Source organism: Capsella rubella, unplaced genomic scaffold, assembly GCF_000375325.1.
Source record: "Capsella rubella cultivar Monte Gargano unplaced genomic scaffold, Caprub1_0 scaffold_6, whole genome shotgun sequence".
NCBI lineage: Eukaryota > Viridiplantae > Streptophyta > Magnoliopsida > Brassicales > Brassicaceae > Capsella > Capsella rubella.
In genome coordinates this window covers 6,388,611-6,401,764 of record NW_006238918.1, presented here as the reverse complement: position 1 = coordinate 6,401,764, position 13,154 = coordinate 6,388,611, and the positions used below count along the sequence as shown (strand labels likewise).

The following is a 13,154-nucleotide window of genomic DNA, read 5'->3' as shown; positions in this document are numbered from 1 at the left end:
TTTTTTTTTATAATAACAAGCGTGCATGTAACTATTAAACTTTGTAATCGATAAACATTGTTTCGAAAAATTTGAACGACACTATACATCATCAATTTTATCGTTAGAGGTTAACCCAATATGATATCTTAATTTATTCATACACTAAACGTCAAATCAAAATATAAATTTAGTCCAACCCACTAACTTCAATTCATCATATATGATATAATCTATGTTTGTCTTAATGATAAGAACACTCGTACAAAATGATTTTTATATGAATTATGTCTCTTCTCATAAGATTTGTATCAGGTTATTTAAGTTTTGAGTAGTTATCTTTTCTAAGTTCCAGTGATGGGTTGGTTTTTTCATATTTGTTTTCTTGGTATATAAAATATATGAAGTGAATTGCAAACGAATCTTGTACTATTTGATTCATTTTTTGCATGCATGGTCACATTCAGTTTCCTAACAAAACACATCTTTATACGTTTAAAAACTTTTAGAATATTAAGTATTCATTAATTTTTGTGATTCTAGGCATATGAAAGAAAAAAAAAATAGTGCTTCAAATCTATAAATTTCAATCAAATCTGGAGGAATAATTTTTTTGTTCTAAGAGCTTTTAGGTTTGATAGGCTATTGATGTGATTTTTCCATCAAAAGTTTTCAATGTTTTGTTTACCTAAACAGTAAACACCCGTAACATTGTACTATATACATGTTTAAACATTTCAATTAAGAAGAGTTAGTGGCAATTAACAAAAAAACAAAATGGGTGTTTGGGAATAAGCCAAATAAGAAAAAGCGAAATACCGAAAGCCAAAAACAATAAAAGAGCTTCGAGACCTTAATTTATTCGAGTCAGAAATCGCATAACCAATATAGTTTTAGTTGATTCCACTAACTTTGAAATTATATTTCTATATTCGTATGTTAATAAGGTCCAATCAAACATGCTAGGGTATTTGAGATTTCTTCTATCGAGCAAATATTTTCTCGAAAAACTTTAGAAAATGGTTTAGAATTTTTGTTTTTGTTTTTTTCTTTAGCTTGCCTGCTGGTTTTGAACAATTAGCTATAGATTCACTGTCGTAGATGCTAAAGAAACAGTTCAGATGTCTTCAAAGAGGCACCATCAGAGTTGTTTCGACGATAGAAACAAACTTAAATCACTTTTGTTGTTTTCGTTATACTAATTAGTGACAGAACCAATCACACTCAATGATTCTTTAGTGAAGCTGTAGACCTGTAGTGATATATGTATGTATCATTTTGAGACACGTGTTATGGAGCAAGTGTCTGTAAAAATATATATAAAAACAAAACGAACAGCATGTCACTGTAACATTCCAGCCACTATAAATTCTTCGAAGCCCCGATCTTTCTTCATCAACATATGCTGGTTGAGAGAGCAAAGATCATAGTTTCAGTATCTCTATATATATTATATCATGCATACGTAAGTAACTATCACATACACACCTGAGCTAGAATCTTTAACTTGCCTCTACTTACATTTATTAACAAGAAAAAAAGAAGATTATATTGTTATAGCGATTGACAGGGAAGAGACAGTGCTCCGGGGAACAAGCCACTTCAAGGTTAGTAAAATCCGGGAACGGTGTCTCAACTTTGACCCCAAACGAATCTATTTGCATGTTATTATGCTTTCTTTCTAATTAGATCTGTCTTTAAAATATAAAATTATATATAAAATTTATCCAGCAGGGGAAGTTTTTATAAGAATGAAGCCATGCATGGCGACTCTAAGACAAGTGATTCATCAACCATTGTTAAACTTCCAAGGAAACATGGTCGACGTTCCGTTTTTCCGGCGAAAAGACAAGGTCGTTTTCGTCATGGGAGCCACCGGAACCGGTAAATCCCGTCTCGCCATCGACTTGGCCACTCGTTTTCCGGCGGAGATCGTAAACTCCGACAAGATCCAAGTCTACAAAGGTCTCGACATAGTCACCAACAAAGTCACTCCAGAGGAAAGCCTCGGCGTCCCTCACCACCTTCTCGGCACCGTCCACGACACTTACCAAGATTTCACGGCAGAGGATTTCCAAAGGGAAGCGATCAGGGCCGTCGAGTCCATCGTCCAGAGAGATCGTGTCCCCATCATAGCCGGTGGTTCTAATTCTTACATCGAGGCTTTGGTCAACGATTGCGTTGACTTCCGGTTAAGGTACAATTGCTGTTTCTTGTGGGTTGACGTCTCAAAACCGGTTTTACACTCGTTTGTCTCGGAGCGAGTCGATAAGATGGTTGAGATGGGACTCGTCGACGAGGTTCGCCGCATCTTTGATCCGTCCTCTTCTGATTACTCCGCCGGGATTCGCCGTGCCATCGGAGTCCCGGAGCTAGACGAATTTCTCCGGTCGGAGATGAGGAATTATCCGGCGGAGACGACGGAAAGACTTCTTGAAACAGCGATCAAGAAAATTAAAGAGAACAACTGTTTGCTTGCGTGCCGTCAATTACAGAAGATTCAGAGGCTTTACAAGCAGTGGAAATGGAACATGCACCGCGTCGACGCGACGGAGGTTTTCCTCAGGAGAGGAGAAGAAGCGGACGAGGCTTGGGAGAACACGGTGGCTCGCCCGTGCGCAATGGCCGTCGATAGGTTCCTAAACTACAGCGAAGACCACCATTTGGACCGCAACGATATTCTCCTACCAGAGATCTCGGCCGTTCCGCCGCTCCCAGCCGCCGTGGCAGCGATTTCACGGTGAAACAAAAAAAATAACAGATGGAAAATATATATATATGACAAAAAAGGGAAGTTTAAGAGCGGAAAAAGCCACAATAAATGACACGTGGCGAGATTGGTCGGAAAAAGGATATAACCAAGCCATGATAATGCCAGGTGGCGAGATGGGTCGACACTGTCTCGGAGAAGATGGTGACGTTTTCATTACACAACTAAAAAAAGTGTCTTCCGGTTTAACGGGAAAAAAACAAAAATCGGTTTTGAGGGGAACTGAAGCGCACGCGCGGGGCGGACGCAGAACAGTTGTTCCCTTGTGGTTTCTTTATTTTCCGGTATAGGTACTTTATAGGGCTAGGATCTGGTCCGGAATAGTGTACGGTTTATACGGTGGATTAGGCTATATAGGCTATATAAGACAAAAGATGTCGTTGGTCAACGCGGTTTAGCTCAATAAGAAAAAGAATAAAGAGGGATCTAACGGACTAAACAAAGAGTTTAAGTTTGGAACGGCGTGTTGCCGTCCGATACGTGTGTTTGGGTCCTCCAGTTGTGACGTGATGTGGTTACTACTAAATAATAATTCAATCAAACGGCTCTTAATTAGTGTTTTGTTTTATGATTTGTTGTTGTCTCTGTCCATTATATAGTTTTTGGCTGTTTATAAAAACAAAATTCATGTTTCATGGATAATCTTTTTAGCCTTTTACTATCTATTTATCAAGTTCGTTAACAAAGACGAATATGGATTAATTAAGACATAATAATACATCTGGCTTTTGTCCATAAGAAGAAAACATTAGTATAATCAAATCTTAATATTATTCCAAAGGAAGAGATTCTTGTGTGAGTTTGATGTGCCCACTACTACCCCCACCGGCCACCGCCACACACCGTTTCTCTCCATCTCTTACCCAAAATATGAAAACTCGCTTGACCTTGAATTCTAACAAATTGGCATAGCTTTATTTTCTATAATTAACCTTATATTCTTGACCCCAAGAAAAAAAAAATCCTTACAATATAACAGATACATGTGTGTACGGAAAACAACCAATACCAATCACCGAATTTCTTAAAGAAGCTATTGTTTGACGACAAAAAAGAAAAAAAAAAGATGCTATTGTTAGAATAATTCGATCCCACATACCTAAATGTGAAAACAATTTATCTTATTATCTACTATTCTCAGTCTTCCACTAACTTCCATGCACATCTTTGTTATCTAAAACATGACATCTATGTATTTATGATTGTTGCCTTGTTGGGATGTGTAAACGGTTTAGTTTCATTTCTCACGTAGTTTATTCTATCTTTCATGCAGTTCATCTGTCATACAGGAATTTCATGCATGTAGTTGAATTACCCGATATTCAAGTTTGTGACTGGCTGCATCGTAAAATTCTTGTTTATCAATTGCTACATGCTAAATCAGACTAGAGTGACAATTGGACAAATATGCAATTTCGAACTAGGTTTTTTGGTGTGAAAAAAACTAGCTGAATTTAGGTGATTTAATGATAAATTAACTTTAAAACCATGACTACTTATCAGTTGCACGCATTTGATTCGAGTATATATATACAAATCATATATACTAGAACATGTAATTTGTTAACTCGCTAACGATAGTTAACCTTATTGTCTACCACCAATACGCGTTCTTCGTACATTATGCTACCAATAGACAAATTATTATATTTCATAACTAAATTGCATTTGTTGAGGTATAAATATTGTAAAATTTTTAATAATTGGACCAAAATGTGTGATGAATGTCAAAAACTATTCCCATTAGCCAAGTTGCCTTACGAGTTTTGAATGCCTCAATTATTATAGCTTTGGTCTAACACGTTAGATGTATTCGAGCCACAAGCTGTTCTTCCTAACATAATATATTTTTTTTCCTTCTAACATTTCAATTATTACTTTATTTATCTTACAGCTTTTGCATCAATGCGTGTCGTCAAAGAAAACAACTCAATATCAATGGGCATTCTTGAATTATTTTCATTTTCTTAAGCGAATCCATGTTTTCGTTTTGTATTTTATTTCTTGTCGAGTGATTTGACTAACTCAGTTTTATTTAGGCCAAGTAAAGTAAGTTCCACTTCTATGTACTTTCAAATCAGTCATTATATAAAGCTAAGACTTTCATACTAAATGAATTATTTATTAAAGAATAACTTACACGATCGAAGAAACTGTTATTTGGAAAGATGCATGCATTAGTCAGTTAAGTCTCATCATCTTTGAAATCTGAAGACAAAGTTATATGGGCAATATTAATTAATGATTAAGTATGTTTATATGACAAGTTGCTAATCTTTATTCTCGTGTGGTATTGGTGGAATTATGAAAATAACATCGCGAATTAGAGCAGCTAAAATAGCAAGTACGAATCTTAATTCTCGACCACTAAAAGAATTTACATTTTTTTTAAAATTTACAATTTACTGGCCAGTGAGTCAGTGACTCTCTCAGTCAAGCAAACATCAACTGAACTCATTTTAAATGGGCTGAGATATTAGGCCCAAATTTCCAGTTAAGCCTAATGGATAAGCTAATGAGCCGAAAATAAACTAAAAACTGTGTTGTAGAACTTTACCTCTCTCCTTAAGGTTTTGTCGCCGGTGACTTACTACTCGACGGAGATGGCACTATCTCAGTCGATTTCATTCCCGACTGTACACAATCACCAATTCTTTGGACCATCTCAAAATCAGAGAACGTTGACTCTATCAATGACGGAAACTCCGATATATCGTTTGGTTTCTTCATTTCAAACGGCGAGAAGCAAACCCTGTTCTCCTCTACGGACCATCAGCTGCGTCGCCGGAGCTAATTCGTATGATGAAATTGGAGAAGTATCTTCTTCTCTCTCTACTTCGATCACTTCAATTTTCGTGAAGGGTACGCCTGATTTCTGTTTTTGTATGTAGCCAGGTTTATACCAAAACTGAATCCACTTTTTTGGGTTATAATGATCTACAGGGATTCCAGATTCAGTTAGTGAAGGTCGGTTAAAGATAGTCTTCTCTGAGTTTGGACAAGTTAGCAATGGTGAGTCTGTTTCTTTAATGGAATCACATTTTTAGCTTCAGATAGGAGTCGTATACACGAGTCATCATGAAGCAGTTGTTAAGACTAATAGGATTGAGTTAGGGAGGTTTCAGTCATCACACACGCTCTGTAGTGTCTTTGTGGTTTTCTTCGCTGGAGAACATAGAATTGTAAAACATACACTAATTTGGTTAAGGAATTTGCCAGCACGATCTTGTTTTCTTACAATGCTTTAAACTATTTTTTTTGTTGGCAGTGAAAATCATCATAAACGAAAAGACTCAGCAGTCTCTAGGATATGGATATGTTTGGTTCAACAGCAAAGAGGATGCACAGTTGGCTGTGGAAGCTATGAATGGAAAGGTATATTACAAGCTTCTTTGAAACTCAATAAACATGTTTACTCTCTGCGGTTGGTGGTTCATGCTTTGGTAGGTTGTCAAGGATTGTTTTGCAAGAACTTGTAGCTTGATCCCAGGTTTCAAGAACCTGATAAGAACTTGAAAACTCTCGACCAATACCATAACCCGCCCGAGACTAGCCTCATATCCTTAATTCTAGATTTTGGTTTTGAGATGCTTGAACAAATAACATAAAATTGTTATTGACAGTTGACACTTTTTTTTTTTTTTGCTGGTTTAGTTCTTTGATGGCAGGTTCATTCTTGTTAAATTTGGTCAGCCTGGATTGTCCCGTCACCGTAAACCACATTCCGGTTTCCTTTTTGTAAATAAATCATAAATCATCTTAAATGAGCGAATGTAATACTAGTACTATGTAACTCGGATTCCAAAGGTCGGAAGTAAATCAAGTAATCAATATCACATTGAATTCAAAGTTCTCTCTTATGCGATTTTTATGGCTACAAGTAAACAAACAAAAATTCATCAAAGTACTGACGGAGATAAAAAGAAAACTTAATGACTTCTTCGACTGTCTTAACTCTTGGACACCTAAACACTTCATCCGTGACTAGATTTGACTCGATTCATTTACGTGAATCAGTCTTAAGCTTATACTGTTGTAGAGCCTAACAACGCTTTTACGAATTCCAAAAACCCACTTAACTACGTAAATCAAGCATCTAAACACGTTAATGTTTTTACATTTTGATATTTAACAATTTCGTTCAAATTCTTACTACATTACATTCTATATCTATCGGTCGAGAAGCAAAGTGTCGGCAAATTTATTCTCGTTTTTCCACATTTTTATTTTTATTTTAAATTGAATATTTTTTCTAATATTACTTCTCTCGTGACTCTTTATATTTCCACAAAAAAAAAAAATTTCTCAAAATTTTAAAATTTATTGCCGAAATGACGAAACCTATACATATAAAAAGTTATATGTAAAGAAAAGCGGCCATCGTCTTCCTCCTCCTCCTAACATGCTCCGTCTCCTCCTTGTCTCCGCCACGACCGCCACCGCCGCAGAAGACGCTTCCGCCAGCATGCCCCCATCCTCTAGATCCGCTGCTAAACAAAGCTCCTCCTCTTCTCTCCATCTCTGCAAGCATTCACCGTCGGCGACCCTCGACCTCTTAATCCTAATCCTCGTCCTCTTCTCCGGCACATTCCTCCTCTCCTCTTACTTCTCTTACCTAATCCACTCTTTATCTCTCCTCTCCTCTCATTTCCCTTCAATCGCTCTCTCTTTCTCCTCTCTCATCCCTCCTCTCATCTTCTTCTCCTCCGATCACGATCACGATTCCGACGATGACGATCATCATCTCTCCGGAATACCTTCTCCTCCGGTGTCGTTCTTCTTCGCGTTCGCTGTCTTCTTCGCGGCGTCGGTTGCGTTTCTAGACCTATGCTGCGGATCAAGATCGAGGAAATGTCGTAACCCTAAGTGTAAAGGATTGAAGAAAGCTATGGAGTTTGATTTGCAGTTACAGACAGAGGAATGTGTTAAATCGGGTTCGGTTAAGGAGATTGATCGGTTGCCGTGGAAAGGAGGTAGTGAGAGCAATCCTGATTACGAGTGTTTGAGAGATGAGCTTAGGAAGATGGCTCCGCTTAATGGTAGAGCTGTTTTGATTTTCCGATCAAAGTGTGGTTGCTCTATTGCTAAGCTTGAAGGTTGGGGACCTAAGAGAGGTCGCCGTCATAAAAAGTAAGTGCCTTTCTAACTCAAAATTGTTGTTAGTCATGTTCTTGCATTGGTTTGTGAATTTGGTTAGTTGGAATTTGGTGACTAGTGAATCTGTAGGTTTATGCAATTGCCATTAATTCTGTTCTTGCAACGTTTTTTGTGCCATTGATCATCAGTTTGAGACCAGTTACTGAAAAATCCTTTGGCTTTGATACGCATTTCTGATCGACTATGGTGCTTATTCCAGTTGTAATGATGAGCAGAATTGTCAATTTATGGATAGATAGTTTTCCGATTATGGGCTTCAAAGATATGCTGTTATCTTTTGGCAGATTGAATCTTCTTTCTGAGAGATCAAAGAAAAACAATTGAACATGGCTCTAGTTGTCTGATGTAAATGTTTGTCTGGTTGGAAGAGTTAGCTCACATGCAGCCAATGCTATAATCATGGAACATGTGTATCATGTACCAGATGCGATTTGAAATCTCCCCGATTTCACTTTTATCTAGTTGTGTAAAGTTCAGGTCTTCAGTTTGGGAAACCTATGTAATAGCTCAACTGGATAACGAGATGCCAAAAAGTTATAAGCTTTAGGATCAGGTTTAGAGTATGAAGTAATGGGTCAGTCAATACTGTGAAGAAAGCGGGAAATGTTTCTTCTGCCTCACTGAGATTTTTCTAAAAGGATTTAAGCTATTTTGAAAGAGTAAATTCATAATTTTGCCATGAACATGTCCATTTCTGTTGAGAAGTGGTTCCACTCGATAGACTTGCGTTTACAATATGGCTAGCTTCTAGTTTATTGCCTACCATAGAGGAAACACCTCATTTCTATCTGTAACAAATATATGTATTTACATCTTCTAGTACTTTGCTTTCTTATTATCTTGGTGATTCCTGGATTCATCGTAAAGGCCAATGATTCTTGATTATAAACAAAGCTTTTAAGGATTCCGGTTTGATTCGCTGTGATATTCAATCTTCTGCTGTGTCTCTTACTTTGTTTGCACCTATTCTCTGCAGATCGTCGGCAAAAATAGCTGTAAAGGGATGTGTAGACAATCGCTGATCCGGAAACTTTCCAGTGTATACTTAGAGATATGTCACATTAAAATGTTGCAGTTGCAGATATACAATTCCAGAGCTTCTTCTTCTTCTCGGATTACATTGATTCAAAACTTTGGAGGAAAATATAAAATTATTGTTTATTTCTCCATTTCATATACAGTAGTTAAATCCCTGAAACTAAATAGATCTTGATCACTTCCTCTGTGGAATCAACTAATATATATACTCAGAAAATTCCAATGCCAATTTCAGATGTATTTTTCGTTGCATTTAATATTTTTAGTCTTTTATTAATGCATATAATAATGATTTATTTTTGTTCCTGAACAAACCAGAAGAAACTATATACAGTATCTATACTATGTGAGCTTAGAGGACGAGAGAAAATTATATAAACTCGAACTTGAAGGTTTAGTTTTGTTGCTCTCATGGTCTCATATGATCAAATCGATCCACGTTCACCGGTTTCGTTGGTGTTGGGTCGTGTTTCCTCAGCAGGCGAGATGTTTCTCTGCTCCTTGTCTGAACCAATTCGATTTCTCCGGCGAGAGTCCCAATAGTGAACGAGTACTCGTCTCTGCTCTTGGATCATGCGCTTCCAGTAATGACATATCTTGTGGCCGACAAATACATGGCCGTGTTTTAAAATCTGGTCTTGATTCCAATGGATATATCTGCAATAGCGTTCTTAACATGTACGCTAAATGCCGTGTCTTGGCAGATGCAGAATCTGTTTTTCGAAATCATGCGAAGCTTGATTCTGCTTCATTCAATATTATGGTTGATGGGTATGTCAGATCTCGTCGACTTGGGGACGCGCTTAAGTTGTTCGACGTAATGCCTGAGAGAAGCTGTGTTTCGTATACTACTTTGATAAAGGGTTACGCTCAAAATGATCGGTGGAGTGAAGCTATGGAGCTTTTCAGTGAGATGAGAAACTTGGGAATTATGCTAAATGAAGTGACTTTGGCCACTGTTATATCCGCTTGTTCACATTTGGGTGGGATTTGGGATTGCAGGATGTTGCAGAGTTTAGCTATAAAGCTGAAGCTTGTTGATCGGGTCTTTGTTTCGACGAATTTGCTGCATATGTATTGTGTCTGCGCATGGTTGAAGGATGCTCGGCAGTTGTTTGATGAAATGCCTGACAGAAATTTAGTAACCTGGAACGTGATGTTAAATGGGTACTCAAAAGCTGGACTTATCGAACAGGCTAAGGAATTGTTTGCTCAGATTACTGAGAAAGATATTGTCTCGTGGGGAACCATGATTGATGGGAGTCTCCAAAAGAATCAGCTTGATGAAGCTTTGGTTTTCTACACCGAGATGTTGCGCTGTGGAATGAAGCCTAGTGAAGTTATGATGGTGGACCTTCTCTCGGCTTCAGCTCGAGCATCGGGCAGTTCAAATGGCTTGCAACTTCATGGTACCATCGTGAAAATGGGTTTAGATTGTTATGATTTCATACAAGCAACGATCATACATTTCTACTCCGTCTCTACTGACATGAGACTCGCTCTTCAGCAATTTGAAGTAAGCATTAAGGACCACATTGCGTCAAGAAACGCGCTGATTGCAGGATTTGTGAAGAATGGAATGGTTGAACAGGCAAGAGAAGTATTTAATCAGACTCGTGATAAAGATATCTTTTCATGGAATGCTATGATATCGGGTTACGCACAGAGTCTTTCGCCTCAGTTAGCTCTTCATCTCTTTAGCGAAATGATCAATAGTAGCCAAGTGAAACCAGATGCAATCACAATGGTGAGTGTTTTCTCTGCAATTTCAACTCTAGGATCACTGGAAGAAGGGATAAGAGCACACGAGTATCTAACCCGTAGCTCAATTCCTCCCAACAACAATCTAACTGCCGCTATAATCGACATGTATGTCAAATGCGGTAGCATCGAAACCGCTCTAAACGTTTTTCGTCAGACAAAGAGCATCTGCTCGTCAACTATCTCTCCTTGGAACGCAATTATTTGCGGGTCTGCGACACATGGCCATGCAAAACTAGCTCTTGATCTTTACTCTGACCTCCAATCTCTCCCAATTAAACCGAACAGCATCACATTTGTAGGTGTCTTGAGCGCATGCTGCCATGCAGGCCTAGTGGAGTTAGGTAAAACGTATTTCGAAAGCATGAAAAGAGATCACGGGATCAAGCCAGACATTAAGCATTACGGATGTATGGTTGATTTATTGGGGAAAGCTGGGAAATTAGAGGAAGCAAAAGAAATGATCAAGAAGATGCCAGTAAAGGCGGATGTAATGATATGGGGGATGCTATTATCGGCTTCACGGACTCATGGGAACGTCGAGATCGCCGAGCTTGCGGCAAACGAGCTAGCGGCAATGGATCCATCTCACGGAGGATGCAAAGTGATGCTTTCGAACGTTTATGCAGACGCAGGGAGATGGGAAGATGTAGCTTCGGTCAGAGAAGAGATGCGGACGAAAGATGTTGAGTGGTCACGTGCCTTCAGTGGTGTTGTTTGAATTGTGTCTCGAGTCTCTTTACTGGGCCTTGTTTATGGGCCTAGTAGAAACGAGTTAGATACATAAGCGCCGCGTGGATTTTCTGTTTTATAATATTGTCCAAACGAAAACGCTTGTATTTTTTATTTTGATATTCTTCTCATTTTAACCAAAGAAAAATGATTTCTTAACATTAGAAAATAAAACTAATGTAGTAATTTGAATCGTTCAGTTAGTTATTCGGTGAAGCTTGGCTTCTAATCGCTGCGTTGAATAAACAATAACGACTCTTTAACTATTTTTTTTTGGTAAGACGACTCTTTAACTTTTATTAATACAGAAAAGAAACAATGATTAGTGAAGTTAAGAAAAAGATTAATTATTAGTTTTTGGTGTTTTATGGATAGCTCATAATAAAAGTCATGTGATGCACATGGACTGAAGCATTTCCACGGTTCTTTATGTCCCTTCGTCCACCCCTTGGTTTATTTTGGATTTGTTTATTATCTGAATATGAAAATCAAATATTCTTGTTTTATTAAAATTAATTTATCAGCTGGTCTTATTTTTTATTTTTTTGGGTATTTTATTGATTTTTTTGGCGATTATTGTTATCTATCATGAGATATTTTCAAAATATAACCAAAATATATATATATATATATATATATATATATAAAAATATGATGTTAATATGATCAAATACACATCTTAAAATAATTAAAATAAAAGTTACACTTATTAATTTCAGTTGTAATTTATAAAAGTTAATTTCAATTAACACAAAGATAATCACGCACAATGATTTATAAAAGAACAAATTTCTCATAAAATCATAGTATTTCTATTGAATCAGGTGATATGTGTTACACCCGACCGTATCATCTAATATTCCTAAACGTACTTGTGAATACAAAAACGTTGTATCGTAGTTAAAACAGAGAATAAACAAGTTCAAAGATAGATTTTATAGCGCTCACAAATCAAATTTAATGTCTATGATATTTGGACTATAAATGAAATGGACTAAAGTGTGTAGTTGAATTTTTTTTTTGATTCAAAACATAGCTAATAAATAAAAACATGTACAATCTCGATTTTCAAAGAGTTTGATAGATAAACAAAGAAAAATAATAAAGAAAATATAACTATGTATGGACAACATGTGTCAATCATGTACATCAATATTAGACCATCTCTATTAGTCATTTTTTTTATGGATGTCTACATATTATAATTAATTTTAAAGACAAATGATGTTAAAATGTCTTTAAGTAGGCACATAAAGACATTTTTTTAGACTTTAAGACATTCACAAAAAATAACCCATGGAGATGGCCTAAGGAACATAAAATTTGAACACGTTTGTTGTACACAAAATCCAAAATTTATGACACTCACTATATCAAGTCTAATTATGTTTGCAATGTTTGAACTATATCAAGTCCATTGTCTCCAATATATTATTTACTTCATTCTCATTTTAACAATCACAATATAAGATAAATTTATCAAATTTTAAGGGCAGATGTTTGATAAAGTTCAACATTTACAAATGGTAAAATAATAAATCTTAATTTATGTAAATACAAAACGAGATATAATTAAAACAAAAAAAAATATTATTATATTAATTAAATTATCAATAATCTTTGATTACTTAAATAAAAATAATTAGTTAGATGATTGTATAAATTTTTCTATCTAAAAGATAATTTATCTTCAATTCCACGATCATTTCCTAAATCT

The 13,154-nt window shown here is 36.5% G+C and overlaps 3 protein-coding genes across 4 annotated transcripts; all 3 read left to right on the top strand.

Annotated features, from left to right (window-relative positions):
* The first annotated feature begins 1,401 nt into the window (after nucleotides 1-1,401).
* Nucleotides 1,402-3,338, top strand: LOC17881630 (adenylate isopentenyltransferase 5, chloroplastic). 2 transcript variants are annotated; one of them, XM_006288109.2, is made up of 2 exons: nucleotides 1,402-1,586; nucleotides 1,714-3,338. In XM_006288109.2, the coding sequence occupies exon 2, from the start codon at nucleotides 1,731-1,733 to the stop codon at nucleotides 2,721-2,723; it is 993 nt and encodes a 330-aa protein (XP_006288171.1). In that variant the 5' UTR covers nucleotides 1,402-1,586; nucleotides 1,714-1,730; the 3' UTR covers nucleotides 2,724-3,338. The 2 variants fall into 2 exon arrangements, with proteins under 2 accessions (XP_006288171.1, XP_023636803.1); XM_023781035.1 differs by having other exon boundaries at nucleotides 1,711-3,338.
* A 1,974-nt stretch (nucleotides 3,339-5,312) lies between these two features.
* On the top strand, nucleotides 5,313-6,598 carry LOC17881703 (sex-lethal homolog). The gene is made up of 4 exons (XM_006286331.2): nucleotides 5,313-5,611; nucleotides 5,693-5,761; nucleotides 6,018-6,124; nucleotides 6,404-6,598. Exons 1-4 carry the CDS (start codon nucleotides 5,353-5,355, stop codon nucleotides 6,500-6,502), a joined length of 534 nt encoding a protein of 177 aa, XP_006286393.1. The 5' UTR covers nucleotides 5,313-5,352; the 3' UTR covers nucleotides 6,503-6,598.
* A 435-nt stretch (nucleotides 6,599-7,033) lies between these two features.
* LOC17883738 (pentatricopeptide repeat-containing protein At5g19020, mitochondrial) lies at nucleotides 7,034-11,640 on the top strand. The gene is given in 4 exon segments (XM_023781292.1): nucleotides 7,034-7,879; nucleotides 7,947-7,986; nucleotides 7,988-8,044; nucleotides 9,426-11,640. Coding segments are annotated over 4 exon segments (2,826 nt in total). The 5' UTR covers nucleotides 7,034-7,151; the 3' UTR covers nucleotides 11,427-11,640.
* Nucleotides 11,641-13,154: the final 1,514 nt, after the last annotated feature.

Coding starts and splice junctions, on each gene's coding strand:
- LOC17881630 (XM_006288109.2), top strand. CDS start 1,731: ATGAAGCCATGCATGGCGACTCTAAGACAAGTGATTCATCAACCATTG.
- LOC17881703 (XM_006286331.2), top strand. CDS start 5,353: ATGGCACTATCTCAGTCGATTTCATTCCCGACTGTACACAATCACCAA. Junction 5,762..6,017: donor GTTTGGACAAGTTAGCAATG/GTGAGTCTGTTT, acceptor TTTTGTTGGCAG/TGAAAATCATCATAAACGAA. Junction 6,125..6,403: donor TGGAAGCTATGAATGGAAAG/GTATATTACAAG, acceptor TTGCTGGTTTAG/TTCTTTGATGGCAGGTTCAT.